General features: G+C 33.6%; 2 protein-coding genes across 2 annotated transcripts; both read right to left on the reverse strand.

The window, feature by feature from the left end:
* Positions 1–10,194: 10,194 nt before the first annotated feature.
* Positions 10,195–14,162, reverse strand: LOC150034703 (L-ascorbate oxidase homolog). The gene is made up of 8 exons (XM_090316187.1): positions 13,865–14,162; positions 13,611–13,720; positions 12,211–12,481; positions 11,973–12,075; positions 11,514–11,859; positions 10,822–11,187; positions 10,651–10,729; positions 10,195–10,565 (listed from the first exon to the last, which is right to left on the reverse strand). The coding sequence occupies exons 1-8, from the start codon at positions 14,003–14,005 to the stop codon at positions 10,353–10,355; spliced, it is 1,629 nt and encodes a 542-aa protein (XP_090172313.1). The 5' UTR covers positions 14,006–14,162; the 3' UTR covers positions 10,195–10,352.
* A 1,581-nt stretch (positions 14,163–15,743) lies between these two features.
* LOC120082628 (uncharacterized) lies at positions 15,744–18,810 on the reverse strand. The gene is made up of 4 exons (XM_039037881.2): positions 18,211–18,810; positions 17,964–18,109; positions 17,773–17,880; positions 15,744–16,510 (listed from the first exon to the last, which is right to left on the reverse strand). The coding sequence occupies exons 1-4, from the start codon at positions 18,731–18,733 to the stop codon at positions 15,926–15,928; spliced, it is 1,362 nt and encodes a 453-aa protein (XP_038893809.2). The 5' UTR covers positions 18,734–18,810; the 3' UTR covers positions 15,744–15,925.

An 18,810-nucleotide genomic window follows, 5' to 3' on the forward strand; every position in this document is an offset into this window, starting at 1 on the left:
CACCGCCAAAGCCACTACCATAGCCATTTCCTCCATTTGCACCTCCTCCACTACCGCCGCCGCCGCCTCCTCCTCCACCTCCCCCGCCACCCATACCTCCACCTCCCCCAAACCCACTTCCATGTCCATACGCCTCCCCTCCCCAAACAGAATTTCCGCCACCCCCACCGCCACCGCCGCCACCTCTTCCACCGCTGCCTCCTCCGCCTAACCCAAACCCTGCACCAAATCCCATTCCTTGGCCGTAACCATTACTACCACTACCACCACCGCCACCGCCACCTCCTCCGCCTCCAGCTCCATATCCACTACCATGACCAGACCCTTCTCCAGACCCACCTCCCCCACCTCCGCCACCGCCTCCACCATTCCCACCTACACCAAACCCAACTCCATAACCTTCACCATGGCCGGACCCAAACCCAACTCCTGAATTGCCTCCGCCGCCTCCAGCTGAAGAACCCCTGTCAGCCGGCCACCCAAAGAAGCTTCCACATCCCCTCCAATACCGGCAAGATTCCTCATTGGTAAATCCCCACCCAGTTTGATCACCTCCGTAGCCAAAACTAAGTTGGCTTAAAACAAGAACTATAAGACAGAGAAATGTAAAACAAGGTTGAGACATCATTAATTATTAGAAGAAAAGTAGGAAAGAACTTTTGCATGGGTTTCGCTGGTTCTTTGTGTGCCTTATAAAGAGGAAGCCGCAGTCTATAACCATCTCCCTTTCCCCTTTACTGTACTATCTTAACTCAGTACCAAGTTTAATTTACTATATAATGCTCTCCTACCTACCATCTTTCCTTTACACGCTGTTTCAGAAAGGCCTCAAATCTGCCGAAATTATTCCAACTCCACATTTCATTCTCAGAAATTTCTAATATGAAGAATACTTCGCTCGTTCAATCACAAATTGACACACTACTTTCCTTTTTCAAAAAAGATATTTTTTTAAAAAAAATATTTAGGTGTTAAGTTTGCTAGGTTGCACTTATCTATGTGCCCTCTACTTAATTGCTTGATTAAAATTTATATTACTTTTTTTTCTTTTTTTGTAAAAAAAAATGATTTTTTTTTATTATGTAATAAAAGAGTCGAGTCGGTTGGAATATGGCTTCACTTAGGAAAAACTTAGGTGCAGTCAGACTACACCCATCTTTTGTGTAATCTAGCTAACATCTAATAGAAATGTGTCACGTGTCATTTCTTTTTTGTCTTTTTTTCTTAAATTTGTACTTTATGTGTAAAGAAAATAGGAGCATGAGATTAAGTGGTTGGTTGCTGTTAATCATTGGCTCATTATCTATATTTATTTATTTATTTATTTTGTAATTGAAGGAGATGCTCGAAGATGAATACTTATAGATCTGTGTGCATAAATGTTAGTAGGTCACCCACATTAATCTAAGTGAATCTCACCTTATTTTTTAAAAGATCTTTGGTAATCTCAGTAGCATCTATCTTTGTGCATCCCACAAAATTGACCCATCATAATTTGACATGTGGCAATTTTTTTAATATTTCAATGTTTTTTTTTTTAATTTTACGCAAGTGATAAAAGTGAGATGCATAAAAATGAGTGTATCTTAAGATACATCCAAGTATTAAAAGCATTCTAACCTCGCTTGCAACACAAATGAAAATTTTCCATTCATTCTACCCTTTTATGAAAAATATAACAAAGTTCTTGCTTAGGTGTTTACTAATTTTATTTCTATACTATACGTCCGACTCAAGGTTTTTTTCGGATAATATTTGAGTGCATCTGCTTCTATGCTTTTTCTCTCATTACTCACACACACACAAAAAATATATATTTTAAAAAGGAAATAAAAAGAATTTGCCACATGGCAAATTATGATTGAACAACTTAGTAGGATGCACATTGATAGGGAATTCTCGAGATGTATCTAAGTATTTTCCTTGAAAAGAAATGTGAGGAAAATATAACAATTACTCATCCACACATAAAGTTCTACGTACGTTCTTACATATTTCCTCTAATATAGGTTGTTCTAATTTCTAGAAGTGCTTTAAAAGATACAGTGGAATTTACTTATAAAGTTAGTTGAGATAGTCAAATTTACTTGTTAATTAATTGAGTATAAGAAAATATTGCTCGTTCAGCTTCAATAAAGAATGTAATAAAGTTATATCCCAATGAAAGCAATCCATATCTTGAAATTTATGAGAGTGTCAGTATTTGAAGAGCATTTGTTAAACTATATTTTGATTAGTAGCAAGTGGATAAAACTTACCTTTTTATCTCCTAATAAGTCATCTTTCTATGTATATACACTCTAATTAAGTGTTAATTTTTTTAATTAAAAAAATTAAAAAGAGTTTGATAGGTGATAAACTATGATCCGACAAAGTTAAATGAAATGAAAAAAAAAAAAAAAGAATATAGTCTAAAATGTACCTAATTATGTGTACATATATTTATATTTTTTTTTGTGGTTGTTTGATCCTTGCACTTACCCAATTTAGAACAAAGCAAGTAAGGTATTGACAATAATCTTATAAACCATAATTTAAAAAAAAAAAAAAAAAAAAAAAAAAAAAAAAAAAAAACTTTGTTACATAAAATTATAGATTACAATCTTTTTTGTTTAAGAGAAAACTTAAAATATGAAATATTTTATATCAAATACATACTTTTTACGTTAAAGAAACAAAAATATAAATAAACGAAAGAGACCTAGAAACAAATACTAACACAAGGCCATCACTACTATTTTTTAGTACAATAATATAGAGAATATATACATTATATCAGTCAAGTTAGGTTCATGTTGGACAAATTCATTACTATCCTATCGTATTTTAGTGTTAAATTTCAATTTAAAATTAATATATATATAACTTATTTTCTTGACATTATCGTGAAAATTTTTAATCATGAGTGTAACTCAGAAATTTGAATTCTTACATGTACCAAAAAAAAAAAAAAAAGTTAATTTTCTTTTGAATATATATTCTACCATGTGATAGAAACGTTCATTTTTAATTCGAGGTTTGTAAGAAATTACACAAAATTATTGTTCAAGTGAGTAAAATATTTAAACTTCAGTTTTTGATAAGACAAGTGTCATTTCGATCGCTAAATGCTTTTAAAGCAAATAATTAATGGACAGATTATTAAATAATTTAAATTTATAAGATATGGTGGAGTAGGTGACAGCATCTTCATAACAAATCAGTGTAGAGAAGGAAAAAAAGAAGAAAGATAGAAGAAAATTGTCACCCATAATCGGAGCTTCAAGTCTAATACAAGAACCCCCATGTGATTTATTTTATAATAAAGTTTTATAATAAAGTCCAGTCTGTCATTCTACTTTACATTTTTTTTAATCAAAATGGATTATCTTTATTTATATGCAAATTGAATATTTCTTTGGCCACGTGAAACAACGAACTGGCCATACTTGTAACATAGCTAATGCATTTTGTTGCATTTATTTTTTCTTCTCAATTTTTTTGTTGGAATGAAAAATAAGTAAAAATAGACACCGGGTTGATACTTTATCCAACACACTTTAACGCTTAAGTTAATATTAATCTAAAGTGGTGTTGAGCTCAAGCAATTTTAAATTACGTATTCTTCAAGGAGTGGGTGTTTCTCCTATTATATTATTGTTCTACGGATCCACTCATTGTGAGTTGATTAGCTTGACATCCTCCTTGGCTCGAGCCTAACAATTCCGAGCTTCACCTACATATGGTTGCGTAGGGGTGGCTTCAATTCCTTAGGCCTATAGTATGTCACTTGTCTCATAATAATGATAAGGACAACCAACCTTCACGTGTCTCCACAAGGAAATATGATATTGTCTACTTTGGGTATAAATTTTTATGATTTTGCTTTGGAACCATCCAAAAAAATGTCATGCCAATGAAGATAATTGTCCACACTTATATATCCATGATCATTCTTTTTCATATTCAACGTGAGACTTTATCACTCCTAACCAATAATAAATTCATGGGGGCAGTATTTGAAAAAAAAAAAGGCAAAACTAATTTTAATTTGAAAAAAAAAAAATCAATTTGACTCCTACTAAGTTTATCATTGTGTTAATTAATCATCATGTTGCACTATAGATAACAAATAACACAAATTATGAGTAAATAAGTTTATTGTTTCAAAAGGAGATAAAATTATTTACTAATATTTTTATTTTGTTATTATTTACTTTTAATTTACGTATATTGGAAAAATATTTTCAGCAAGATTTTAGGAGTTGATATTCATGAAAATATCGATTTTATAAAAATATGATGATATTTTTGGAAAAATATAAAAATTTAAAATTTAAAACATTTAAATTAACAAATGAAACTTTTGCCAGTAAGTTGAATTTTTCTTTTGTTGTTAATATTATGTTCACATTAGTGGTGATATTTTTATTATATTATATTTATTTTTCAATGATATAATGAACGTTTCATCTTTACATCAATATTGAATTCATAAAAGTATGAGAATATCGATGAGAAATTTAATATTTTTTGAATTTTTTTTATTTATAAGAATTTCTCAAATAAAGATTAGCAACGAAATCTGTGTATAAAAGAAAAAATAAATAAAAAGGAGAAAAAGAGAAAACACCAAAAGGAAAAATGAATGGTCTATATTTTCCCCTACCTTCTCACCATGAAGCCCAATCAAGTAAGGTCAATCATCAATGAAGAGACTTTGAAAATTATATAAAATCTTTCTTTTATCAAATTTTGGCTGCATTACTTGAAAGTATAAACTATAGTGCTCTCCAACACATACCTAAAATGTAATCTATTAATGTGTATATTATTGCATGACTTTCTTAAAAATTATAAATAGAAAATAAGCTGTTTGAGGAACATTTAATTTTTTTCCTTTTTTTAGATTTTTATTTTTTAAAATTATACTTAAAAATATTTTTTATCTTCGAATCAATATTGTTTAGTATTCGTTTTAAAAACTTATCTTTTTTATAGCATCTAATTAAGAATTCATATATTTCTTTAAGAGAAGTGAAAATCATAGTAAAAGATTAATATATAATTACGAAACTCAGACAATTAAAAATCAAACCATGGTTAATTATCAAATAGATCTAAAGAATTTTGTTTTTGACTTTGATTTCGGATAGCTTCAAAACAAGCTTCCATTGCTTTTCATCAATGGAGCATGAACTACTCCCACTTAGGCAACTCTCTCTTAAAAGATTATCTTCTAGATATGCCTTTTTTTTATACTATATATGTATATATATACATATATACATATATATCCTTATTTTCAAAGACCAAGCAAATATATGGCATTGGATGAGACTCAAAAGGCATTGTAATTTGTTTGAATAGATCATTTATTGGGTATCAAAAAGAAGAAAAAGAAAAAGAAAGCCTATTTGATTCCTTCTGACTGAATAGATCAATAATTATATTTTTTATATATAGTTGTAGAAATAAACTTCTAAACCTGATTAAATAATGATATCTTATAATATCTATATATCGTTTAACGACATGAGATTTTAATATTATAATAAAAGAGAGGAAGAGAAGAGCAAGAATAATATGAAGAAATCTTCTCTATGGTATATTGAATTTGTTTCTCTCAAACTTAATCAAGAGATCCATCACTATATTGTTTATATGTACAATTATCAAATGAATGAGGAATAACAAATTTGAATCGAAAGAATATTTCAGGCCTATGTGTTATACTATCACTGGAAAAGAAATAAAAGAAAGGGAATGACATTTTTCTGGAAGATTCTTTGGATTATGTATTTCAAAAGACGATCAACGTCGATAAAGGAATGTTGAGTCATGAGCCACATCACTAGTTGACTTGGTCTTTAATATGTAGTCTAAAATTTTTATAATTACCTTTATATGATTGACTCAAAATTAATACAAGTAGATTTCTCATTTGTATGTTAATTAATAGAGTAAGATTAATGCAATTAGGTGTTGACAATATTTCTCTAGCTTTGTAGTTAGTGCTAATATATTATCTCTTCGTTGGGGTCGTCGTGACTTTTTTAGCAGATTTTTGTAGTAATATATTAAATCTTCCAAGTTTTTTTTGTAGAGTAGTTCAAATCCTTTTTGATATTTATATTAACTTTGTAAAATAATATGGAATAATGTGGAATGTTAAGATTGAGCCAATTTAGTGAAGATTACCAAACACGCGTACCAACTCCTATTACTAATTTTATTTAGGTTAAAAGGTTAAATTGTAAAATTAAGATTTTAAATGATGAGGTTTGTGTCATTTAATAAGTTTCTAAAATCTCGTTTGGTAATCATTTTGTTTTTTATTTTTTTTAATTAAAGTTATTTCTTCCCATTGCTTACAATGATTTACATTCCTCTTAAATATAATGGTTGAATTTTTAATCAAATTCTAAAAATATAAACAAGTTTTTAAAAATTACTTTTTTTTAGTTTTCAAAATTTGACTTGATTTTTTAAACCATTAGTGACAAAGGAAGAAATATGAAGGTGGAAGTATTGTCGGCTTAATTTTCAAAAACAAAAAATAAAAAATCAAATGGTTGTCAAATAGGGCCTAAACTTTCAGTATTGTCTAATAATTCCCTAGACTTTTCAATTTTGTGTTTAATATATATATCTTTGAAATTTCACTTTTATGTCTAATAAGTCTTTTTAACAAATTAATTTTTTTTAAGATGAATTGATCTATTAGATATAGTTTAAATGTTATGAATCCTAAACTTCTAATTTCTCTAGAGTAGATAGTTAATTTTTTTTTTTTTTTCAATATCAAAATTTAGAGATTGAATTTATGATTTTGATAGTTTAGGGACCAAATAGATTAAAAAAAACTTGAAAGTTCAAATTTAATCTAGATGAAATTACTACTTGAAATTAATTCCTAAACATTCATCTATGTGTTAATAAGTTTCTAAATTTTCATTATGCGTGTTAAAGTCACCAAAATTTAATGGGGATAGATAATTAAACCTTTAAATTTGTGTCTACTTAAGTTCTCAACCTATACATCGGACTATCTTTTAATATTCAATAACTTAATGGATACAAAATTTTGAAATGGTTAGAGAGCTCTATTAGCTTTAAAAACATCAATTACATATATCATATAGATTTGTTAATTTTTCTATATTTATGTTCGAACGAGCTTATACGTAACTTGATTAATCACAAAGTTTCTTATAACTTAAATCCTAAGTAAATGGTCATTATAGATAGATGAAAAAATGCAAAATATGTCAAAAATCTATGCAAAATTTATTGGACACTTTTAAAATATATAACACAAATTTAAATATTTAATGCTAAAACTTATGAGTTATCCTTTTATTTACATATTTTGTTAATGTTTTATAAACTAATGAACTGTAATATGCCTATAAGGGCTATAAATTACCAATTTGATAATTGCTAAACATATATACATGTCCCTCCACACATTAAAAAGAGATCTTGCTCATTGACATACATTATAATAAAAACCAAATTCATTGAACTTTATAACATGAAATCACATAAATGGGAAAACACACAACAAACATAAACAAACACCATAATTAACCAAATCTCTAGTAATTAACTTCACACTCAATGATGCCCTCAAATAGTAAATGTCCGATGAAACAACACAATTTTTTAACTCAAGGCAGTCCACCTCCAAATCCACCACCAGCTCCTCCGCCAGCTCCGCCACCTAAAATACCACCGCCACCGCCTCCACCTCCACCAAACCCTCCGCCACCGCCACTGCCTAGTCCCCCAATGCCAGACCCAAAACCCCCTCCACCTCCACTGCCAAAGCCCGAACCACCACCTAACCCGCCGCCGCCACCACCACCATACCCTCCACCGCCACCGAGTCCGCCGCCGAATCCAGGAAAGAACTGGAAGGCCAGTGTCTTTTCACTCTCAATCTCTCCTCCATTGGTAATTACGAGTTTTCTGGGCTCTGAGGCCCAAATTAGTGCACACAGAACCACCAGCCAGAGAAATTTGAAAGCCAAAGAACCCATCTTTTTTTTTTAATATAGAAAAAGGGTGATAATTTTTTTTTATGGGAATTGGGAGTTTCGAATGTTGGAATTTATAGAACTTTATGAACTGAAAAAAGGGTAAAAAAAAAAAAATGGGATAGATGACATAAAATTTATGTCAAGATATCATCAATTATCCGTGGCTGGGCAGTTTTTACAGATACCAATTTGCCTTTTAGTTGAGACTTCCCATGCATTCCTTGTTGATGAACAATAATTTTTCCTTTTTTATATTGATTTTCTTGGGAAAAAGATGAGCAAATAATTCTTGAGGAACTAATATGCTTGCACTTTTTTGATGTGTCTCGTCAATTTTGCAATTACATCATTAAAATTATTCTTCTAGACACATTAATTTGTTAGAAACAATATTCAGAAATTAGATGAAACTGGTTTGAGCTCTTTTTGGTATAGCATTTATATGGGCTTTTAGGTGAGCAGATGAAAACTTCAAATTGAGTTGTTGGAAGCTTTACTTTTTTTTTTCTCCTTTAGTAGATGAATGGAATTTTGGTTGTGGTCATGATCTCACCACCCACAACAGTAATTTTTCTGTTCCAGTTGAAGATAATCTTGAGTTTTAAGATGATTTATTATTAGAATTTTCTATTTGTTTAAGAACGATTTTTATATACTTATTTTTTAATCCATTTGGATAAAGAAATCCCTCTCCTTTCTCGGCCCATATTTTGCCATTTTCAGAATATATATTAGCCAAAAACACTTGTGTTATGAGTCCATTTTCCTCGATGTCACTAGTCTAGAGCGATAGGAGGTTGAAGGACAAAAGATAAAAGATCTAACTAATGAATAGTGGTCCATGTCTTTAAGAGATCGATACGAATGGATTGGTCAAATTTAATTACGAGAGAGCTTATAAAGAATTACAGAGGACCCATGAGAGAGCTTAAAAGTAGGATAATGATATCATGGAAGTCCTATGTAGTAGTATCTAATAGTACCATGAAAGGCCCATGTAGTAACACCGTTGAAATCCTAGTAGTGTCGAGTGATACCATTGGAGGTTCCAGTAGTGCCTCGTGATACAATAAAAGTCCTATGTAGTACCTAGTGGTACCATTGAGAACTCATATAGTATTATTATAGAGATCTAATAGTGTCTAGTGATATTATAGAGGTTCTAATTGTAATGACCCGACCTTTTTTAATACTCTGACAAGGGTCGTTACTCAAAACTACACATTTACATTCAAAATATTTCGACCATTGAGGAAAATAAATTTCATTAAAATAATAAAGACAGTTTTCCAAAATAAATAACAAATAAGTAAAACCTTTGTTTGAGACCCCTAAAATAATGAAGAAAAAAAATAACTTAAACAAATAAAATTTTGACCAACATTGAGTTTCAAATCAAAACTTTTAAATAGCTTGAAAACATAAACTGAGCGAAAGCGATTTACATGTCCCATATGGCACAATCACAGGTCCCGTAAGTGATCCCATTACCGGGATCAGGCTATGCATCTACGAGCAAAGAAAAATAGCTCATGGCTCATACAGCTACATCGGTTTTTTATGATGAAAGGAAAATCAAAACACATACTATCTTGCATTGATATGCATGTCTAGCGATCCGTAGGCACACCGTCAAATATGATAATAACATGAACGTGAACCCATCAACTCACACATGTCTAGCGGCCTGTAGGCACACCGTCAAATATGATAATAATATGAACGTAAACTTGTCGGTTCACGCATGTCTTGTAACACCCGGAGTGTTTTAACTTTCGAAGATGAAAGTTCCTTGAGAAGGGAAGAATGTAACACCCCGCACATTTTTATATAATAATGTAATTTCAGTAACGTTATATTTTAGTAATTCAATAATTGCTTAGTCGAAGGGCCTTTTTGGAATTTTGGATCTCAAGTATAAATGCAGAAATTTAAGTTGGCGGAAAATTATTCAATTTTGAATTTCAATGTGAAAGTTAATGACAGGAATTCATTTCCTTTTTGAAACGGAAAGAAATATTATCATTATCATTATCATTATCATCATGATTATTATTATTATTATTATTATTCATTTCAAATGGAAGAGATGAATTTATGTCCATTTTTATTTGAAATTTCTTGGCTCCAAAAAGAGGGTAAATCTCCTTTATATAGAAGGCAAACTAAATAGAGGAAAAGGTAAGGGATGATAAATTTGACTCGAGCTCAAGTTGAGCTTTTTGAACAAGTTATATTCAAAAGAAATACTAATCTAATATCCGCTAAATCATTTGCCATTTAGAATCATGTCACCCACTCGTGACAAAAATTGTAAGATTTTGAAACTTAAAGTGGTCTAGTGTGACGACCACTGGCCTTGCCGCAAACAAGAGCGTTTCGGGGGATTGGCAACTCATCTCTAAAAGAGGTTGATGAGGTATAAACCCTGAGATAGAACTGCTGTCCCAAGTACTGCCTTGCCCAACTCTCAGATCTCACATTCCACATTCCTACATTATCAAGTGCCATATAGATTGCTGTCCATGCCTTTGGATACACCTGAAGTTCATAAAAAGTTCATCAAAAGGTCAGGTTTAGAGACACATATATAAACAGATCTCGTGTGTTTCTAAGCAAGCATTACCTGAGTTGTGCAACGGGCGACCGTGTCTCTGAGATTGTATCGAGCTCTACTAGCAGGAGTCCATTGGCCTCCATCCATCCTGTGATCAAATCCAGCTTCCATGTTAATGAGACTGAAACTGATCATTTGTTTCATTGAGAAGATAGATAAAGGAAGTCAAAGAAGCCTTACCCAACAACGAAGAAAGAGTAGCCATTGATATGCCAAGACTGAACGGTGTCTTCCCAATTTTGAAACACGATCTCGATGTATTCTCGAAAATTAGAACCCATGACAGAGGTCTGGAGGTAGGCATTTCCCCAAGTGGGAGTGGTGGGAATGCTATTGAGGTTGAAAACTCCAGGGATCTTGAAGTAGTCAGCCAGTTTCAGTGGAGTGTCTGCTTGAACAAATGATACACTGTTGACAGCAAACCTCTGCTTGCCATTAATAACAGGAGCCGAGTTCGCTAGTATTATCGTACGGCTCGTCTTGATTAGTCCGTAATGGTAGGAGCCTTGCGGATTGGGTCTAGGTCCACTTGCAGTCAAATTCCAGCTGATTGCAGAAGAGTGAAACCATATTTTAACAAGCAATGTATAGCCACACAAAATATTGCAAACAGAATTAACTTCGAGGTAACTGTTGCTTTCTCAAGTAATCTGGACATGTTTATAGACAACTTCCGTGTTTCACAAGTTTTGCTCCATTTCGATAGAAAGATGAGATATTTCTTTCTGACATTGAAGTTTTCCATATATATATATATATATATATATATATATATATATATATTACCAAAGTGAAGATAACTCATCCATAATTATTCAAACAATACTAGACTAACAAGCAATTGATATGCTAATAAGAAGTTGACGAAATACCGTATTGATCTAGCCTGCTGGAGAGACCAAGCGATCTCAGTGGTCGGGCCACCTGGAACTGGACCAGAAACTTTCTGCCATGAATTGCTGTAGTGAAGTACAGCTGTCGTCGTGAGGATCGGAGAGGTGAATCGAGATGAAACGACGACATAGTAATCCTTAGGAGGTTGATTGGCAGTGACCAAGACAGAGTAGGATTGCCCCAAATGGATGTCAAGAGAGGAATATGTGTTCTGGAGAGTGTGAGATCCTTCTACCTCCACCAGTTTCATCACATGGCCCTGAATTCTGAAGTTAATGGAAGCTGAAATACCCACATTTGAAATTCTGAACCTATATGTCTTCCCTGAAAACAAATATTAAGCTTAACAAACTTACTATTTGGTAACTAATAAAAGTTCTCATTGTGTGCACATCAGTGGAATTATGAACAGTGTTAGCTGCAAAATTGTTGTTCACCTGGATCAACATTGAATGTATAACCATTCCACCCTCGACCGTTGATTAAAAGCCCGTCTGGAGATGGAAGATTTTTACCGCTTTCCAGGACTTGCCTCAAAATCTAAGAAAGAATGAGAAACCAGATTTAACAGAATTTTTCAGTAGGATAAATGGTAACATCATTGCCTAAAGAAAAAGAAATCAATCAGGCATCAAATTTTCATGGAACAATTTGATTCAAGAACAGAATGCTTACATAATGATTGGTCTTGAACCAGTCACCAGCTAGCACTGTGAAGTCGCCTGCAGGAGGAGCAAAAGGAACGGGAATACCGGGGCGGCTCCAAATTCTGATGCCTCCAAAGGCTCCAGCTGCTTTGTGAAATGCTGTTGATGGGAAGTAGAAGTAACTGCCAATTTGGTCCTTTGCCTGTAGAGTATAAGTGAAGTTCCTCAGTGGAGGGATAGCACAAGTAGTCCCATAAACTCCATCTTGCCATGAGTTCCTTCTCTGCTGTAACCCATTCCTGCAAAGTTAAATCCACAAGAAAGGTCATATTTCAATCTAGTTTAAGGTTAAAATCTCACCCTAATACAATATCTACCACGAATTTTATCTTGAAACATCTCAAATCACAATTAGATTCAAAATCTCAATTTTTAAAGGGATTTTAGATCAGTTCTAGGAGATGGGGTTTAAATTTCATAACTACTTTTTGATTTTTTGTTTCTTTTTACTAAAAACGTATTTGGACAATCGGTTTTCGAACTTATTTTTGCTTATTCTGTTCTTATGTTGAAGAGGCCATAAAGTTTGAAGGTACAAGAAATGGAACAAATGTAATGATTTCTTCACCTTACAAAGGACCCATCAGGTTAATGCAATTCAGATCAACAAAATCTGTACCCTATGCAGGGCCAAGATTCAAAGACAATAACTTTTCTTTATTTTAGCCATTTAATGTGGTTAAATGTGGGGTAACTTTTTAGTTTTTATGAACGATAAATAAATAAGAGATGTAAACATCTAGCATGTGAACACTGAAGTCTACCATAAGAGGCCTGCTAATGGAAAAGAATATTTTAATCACACAGAAAGTTAATATAAGGAATCAATAAGATCCAAGAGGGGCATACAAATTAGTTATGACTTAGACCATTACTACAACAGGTCAGATTGTCATTGACTAATATATGCACCATTTAAGGCAGCTTTAATGACACACATTTTTAAAAAACTACAACCAAACAAAAATAAGAGACAGACATTTGATTAAATAGGATGTTTGCTTTACAAGATTTACCATCCCCCCCAAAACAAGAAAAAAAAACCCTCATTTCAAATTATTGGCTTCATTACTTAGATCTGATCTAGGAAATGGATGAAAGGTGAAAGTAGAAACTTTCCCAAGTTTTCATTTTTCCCTCTAATTTCTAATTATTGGCACATTTCCCTATGTTACTGAATGCAACAATTCAACCTTTGCCACACTCAAGTGTGAGCAAATGCACATCATTAGCTGAGTAACTGAGGAAATTAATGTTCGTTGACTCCTATTATCTGGTTTCAAACTTTCATGCAGTTTCCAGGAACCAAACAGAAAAACCTTATACCATTATGCTAATAGAAAGTATAAACGTAATTAGTAGTATTACCAGGAAATGAGAAACGGCTCCTTGAGATAGTTGTACACATTGATAATCAAGTTATCATTAGTAACAGCATCAATCTGAGGTCCTGGAAACTGCCCATTAATCAAGATTCCCTGCCAAATGTCCACCACAACAGCCAATAAGCTCCAAAAACAACAATGAAGTTTGAGGGAAAAAATGATAAAAATGTTAACTTTTAGCTTTAAAAAGCAAGCACTTTCTTAAAAAATACATAAAAATGAAACGAAACAAAGCACCTGTTGCTTAACTCCAAGCGGATAGATATTGCCATAAGTGACTTTCCATGTGAAAAACCTATATGGGTTATCAGCATTAACCTCATTAACAGCAAAAAGAACCAAGATTATGAGAGAACAGAGTACTCTGTTTTCCCTCATTGCAATATGGAGCTTAAAATCAGCTGAAATGAACAATGTGACAGATCTAGAAGAAGAAGAAGGGATTGAGAAAGAAAGAAAGAAACCAAAAGGGAGTCTTTCTCTCTCTCTCTCTCTCTCTCTCTAAATCTACTAAACTCTCTCTCTCTCTCTCAACAATTATGTTTTGTGGTGCTTTGCCTTTTGTATAAGCTGAAGTCCGTCTTGGATGTTTACCTAGAAGGCAGTGTGGAAGGCTTGTGAGTTGTCAGTTTTTTAGTTCAGAGCCGTAGGTGATGGAGTGAAATGCGGAGGATGGTTGTTCTGATCATCCACCGTCAATCTGGCCTTATTGAAATGAATGGTTGTGATTGCGTTGAAAAATGAAAGTCTATGATGAGATGATTGATGAAGACCGACTGAATTTACGAAGGTTGCCCTTTTCACGTGCAGGTTGGATTATTAAATGCAAGATTCCTCTCAATATACCGTCCATTCCAAAGTAAAACTCACCGTCAAGAGGAATTCGACACCGCCGCCGCCGCCGCACCTTCAGATATTGAAAAGCCGCGACGGTTTTTTCTTTCAAGTGCAGTACCAAAATCTCTATGCTATCTGAAGTTCTAAGCAAGTACAAATGTACATATGATTAGTGTAAAGTCCTTATTTTTAATGACAGCGTTAATCTCTCCGATGACACAGGAAGACTTTGGAGAGATTCTTGTGAGAGGAAAAAAATGTAAAAGTTTTGCACCCTTTTAGTTACAAAATTCAAGTGAATGATTGGTGCATCTTTGAAAAGAAAACAAAAAACTTTGGTTAGGCAGATTTGGGTTAGTGGCTTGTTTCAAAGATACTTAAAAAAAACATTTTTGTCCTTTACGATCGACATAGTAAAACTATTCGAAATAAAATTTATTTATAAACTACAAAAATACAGTTATTTTTATTATGTAATAAAAATTGATAATATTGATAAATGATTTTCAAAATAAAGATTAAATCTTTTCAAGTTGTAAAGTTAAGAGGCTAAATTGTTACTTAACAAAATTCATGATCTAAACTAAGAATTACATAATTCGGATTGGGCCGGATTGGAAGATTTTTGTGGAGCAACCCAAAAATTCGAGTTGGCTAGTAATGAACCTTATTAGTTCTTTTTTGGAGGGTCAACCCAACCCAAAATTTTCGGGTTGGGTCACTAGTTCTGTTTTTTTTTTTTAAATTTGATTTTTTTTTTTAACTTTTATATATATTCGGGTCAGGTCGGGTTGACCCGACCTTGAAATGGGCTAACCCCAGACCCAATCTGAATTTAATATTTTTTAACCTTTTTAACCCAACTCAATTCTTACGGTTTGGGTTGGGTGGGTTGAGTAGTCTGGATTGATTGGATTACCGGGTTTTTTAAATACCCCTAATCTAAACTATTAAAAATTTAAAAGTATAGAAACTAAATCGTTACGAGCTAAAGTTAAAAAATCAAGTTGTCATCAAATTTCAAGAATCTAAAATCAAAAGTTCCTTTTAATCTATTAACAATACAAAATCACATGCAATTGGAGTAAGGACCCATGTGATCGTGTCGGGTCAAATATCACACATTCCTTAGGCAAGTTTCCATCTTTCAAAATGGGAAAAGTCCTTCCAATCTCTGTGTAATTCCCTTATCTTGCTGCCTTCGAATAATACATAGTTTCTGTACCAAATTATTGAACAAGAATATGCTGAGATAGAACATGGAAAAACCAGATCGAGATCTAGAATACGATTGTAGATACCCTGATGCTGTACCATTACAAAATCTTAAACCAACCCATTGTTTTGTTTTAAGCTAAATACAAAATCGCAAGTCAAAGCATGCATTGTTGAAGCACCGCAAAGGAACAAAAAACGATTAGAGCAGGCTTCGACTACAAAACTTAGAACAAAATCCTCACATTACAGGCTGCTAATTGTCAATAGCAAGCCATAATGATCACTAGGGAAAACAGGGAGCTCCAGTGTCTTCATATCTTTTCCCACTTTCTTCTCCTTGGTGTATGATAATTCAGGTATTGATTCGGTCCCAATCATTACAATGGAGTTTACCTTGAAATCTTGTAATTTACAAATAAATCGATCCAAACGCTTTTGCAACGTACGGTTCCCAGATAACATCTTGTTTGATTTGGTATCATAAGTCCAACCATTTTCGCCTGGCCTTAATTCTTCCCAAGCATCAATCCAGCCATCGGGAAAAGGAAACCGACCATCCAACTTATCATCCCAGTTCATGTCTCCACCGAAAATGACATTAGGAGTTTCCTTGAGGAAGTCTATGGCTTCTTTGGCTTGAATGACACGCTCTTTGCTATACATTTGATTCCACTTTGGAGGTGCAGGACAAGGACTCTCCAGATGGCTTGTTGCAACTGTAAATGAAATGCCTTTTTGAACTTCAAGATTGGCAATACAGAGTTCTCTCCCCATTATAGAATTGGGAAATGGTTGACAACTGAAGGATTTCACAGGCAATTTGCTCAACTGCACATTAAAAGGATGAATAATATTATCAGCTTAAGATGCAAAACTATTAAAAAAAGGCACAATACTAGAGTAAGAACAGGTTCGCCACTACCCATCTTCCACCTCTCTGCAGACTACAAAACAACTAATGCGAGAATAAGATTAGGAGATATCTATAAACGATACAGATACATAAAAAAGAAACAACAGTACCAAAAACCTAAGCTCATACTCTGGATTTTAAGAAGGGCTTAAAGTGGTTGGTATTGAATGCTAGACCATAAACGGTCTTTGTGTTTCTGGGTATTCCATTAGCATTTCATCCAAGAGAAAGATATTCCACCAATTAGTAACCCAAGATTCTAGGCTCTTATTAAATGAAAGAGAGATCCACTAGGGCAAAAATGCTATAGATGCAAGATATAGAAGGAGAATGAATGCTTTCTTTACACTGGGATTGAAGCAAAAAATCACTATGGAGACTATATTCAATATTTGGGAAAGTGCATCCAAACCAACCCATCCGTCGAATTTTTTTTTTTTTCTTTCGTTAAATTACTCTTTCTTCCCTCTCCAAGAGTCAAAAACTCTTGGAACTTTCAGCATAGTAGTAAGAGATCATTAGAGTTGGTTATATGTGAGTGTGGTGAGTGCATGTTGAGTTAAATTGTAAGTTAAGTCCCATGTGTTGTCTGTATGTGTGGGTCCAATTTAGCGATAACAGACAAGATAGAAGTTTGGTAGAGGGGGTGTATATTATAGAACAGCTACCCATGTGCTGTCTGTGCTTTGGCCTAGAGTTTGCTCTTGGAAAGAAGTGTTTCAACTTTCAAATCTCTCCAAGCTTGATGGTTGTTTCGTGAATATTAATCTAATAGATCATCTGACTGAGACCAGTTTAGTGGTCAGGTCATGAGTCAATCCATAAACATATCAGACTTCAGAAGATCAAAAAAGCACTCAAATAAGAATAACCATGTCTCAATACAATATTTCCCAGAACATCACTAAAAAATGGTAAAAATTCCGAACTACTTCCACAAATTCAAATATACTACAGTATACACTTTCTCAATGATAAGAGAAATGTCAATGTACAGACATTATCGCATTGCTTTGAGTCATAGAGAAAACAATTTGACATAATGTCATCAAACATATCCAAATATCTATTATAAAAATTCTACTTCCCAAAACCAACCCAGACCCAGAGTCCAATTATGATTTAGTTATGTAGGAAATGAAAAATGATCAAGCAAGGAAGGCAACAAAAAGCTTACCAACATACAAAAGTATCCCCTTGAATGAGAATCTTTCTTAACCGAGCAGCTATAAACTTTCCACCAGTTGGTAATCTGGAAGATGTCATATATAGCTGGGGTAACTTCCTGCAGCACAACATAGATATGAAATAATATAACACAAAACTGAATTCTAGAAACACAGACCAAGTAAACTGAGGATGGAAAACCTGAAAACAAATAACATCTGGTGAATGCCGCTGGATAAGTTGTCCAAGGGCTCTCATTCTATTACGCAACTCCAAATCTTCTCGAAACCAAACATTGTAAGTCATAATCTTAATCGATTTCAAGCTTGCCCTAGAACTAGAATCCCCTGTCACCCATCACCCATCACCCATTAATCCAACTTCAAAACCATATTGTACTTGAAGAAACAATAACATTAGCAGACAAATTGGAAACAATAAAACTAACCCATTTCAACAACAGTGTTCGTCGATGTCCTAGTGCCCCGAAATGCGCTTAATTCAGCGAAATCGTCATTGGCCTCCACAGGAACAGGATCGTCCATTTTTCTTTTCTTGCAGGGCTGCAACGGAAAGAACACAGACCCGATAGAAGAATCGGCATTCGCATCTTCACTTATATCAATCAAATCCTTGAAACTCGAAAGCGAGAGGGCCGGAGCCCTAGTACCACAGAGTTCGCAATCGGAATTCTTAAATGGGTTGAGAAATGTGCAGGCCTTGCAGGACCATTTAGGGATTGTCGAAGAAGAAGGAGAAGAAGATGGGGGTGGAGATGGAGGCGATAGACAGATTTTGCAGGCTTCCTTTTGAGAGGATGGGTTTAGGAAGGTGCATTTTTTGCAGGACCAACTAGACATTGGCAGAGAGAAATTGAGAAATGTTCGACGATTTTCAACAGTGCGATGAAGAAGAAAGAAGCTGATTGAGAGAAGAGATTTTGAAGAAGAAGATGCTCCTGTTTGAAACATTAACGATTTGCTCGAGTTTTGCCGCTTCGAGCTCCCACTTGGTAGTCGTTTCAATCTACATGAAACAAGTCGACGCT

This window comes from Benincasa hispida, chromosome 8, assembly GCF_027475165.1.
Source record: "Benincasa hispida cultivar pf3 chromosome 8, pf3_genome.v1.1, whole genome shotgun sequence".
Lineage (NCBI taxonomy): Eukaryota > Viridiplantae > Streptophyta > Magnoliopsida > Cucurbitales > Cucurbitaceae > Benincasa > Benincasa hispida.

Excerpts from the sequence above, each read along its gene's own strand:
- LOC120082628 (XM_039037881.2), bottom strand. The coding sequence starts at position 18,733 with ATGTTTCAAACAGGAGCATCTTCTTCTTCAAAATCTCTTCTCTCAATC. Across the intron at positions 18,110-18,210 it reads GAACACTGTTGTTGAAATGG|GGGATTCTAGTTCTAGGGCA; the intron begins GTTAGTTTTATT and ends GATGGGTGACAG. Across the intron at positions 17,881-17,963 it reads CAGATGTTATTTGTTTTCAG|GAAGTTACCCCAGCTATATA; the intron begins GTTTTCCATCCT and ends GTTGTGCTGCAG.
- LOC150034703 (XM_090316187.1), bottom strand. The coding sequence starts at position 14,005 with ATGAGGGAAAACAGAGTACTCTGTTCTCTCATAATCTTGGTTCTTTTT. Across the intron at positions 11,860-11,972 it reads TACATTCAATGTTGATCCAG|GGAAGACATATAGGTTCAGA; the intron begins GTGAACAACAAT and ends ATTTGTTTTCAG. Across the intron at positions 10,566-10,650 it reads TCGCCCGTTGCACAACTCAG|GTGTATCCAAAGGCATGGAC; the intron begins GTAATGCTTGCT and ends TATGAACTTCAG.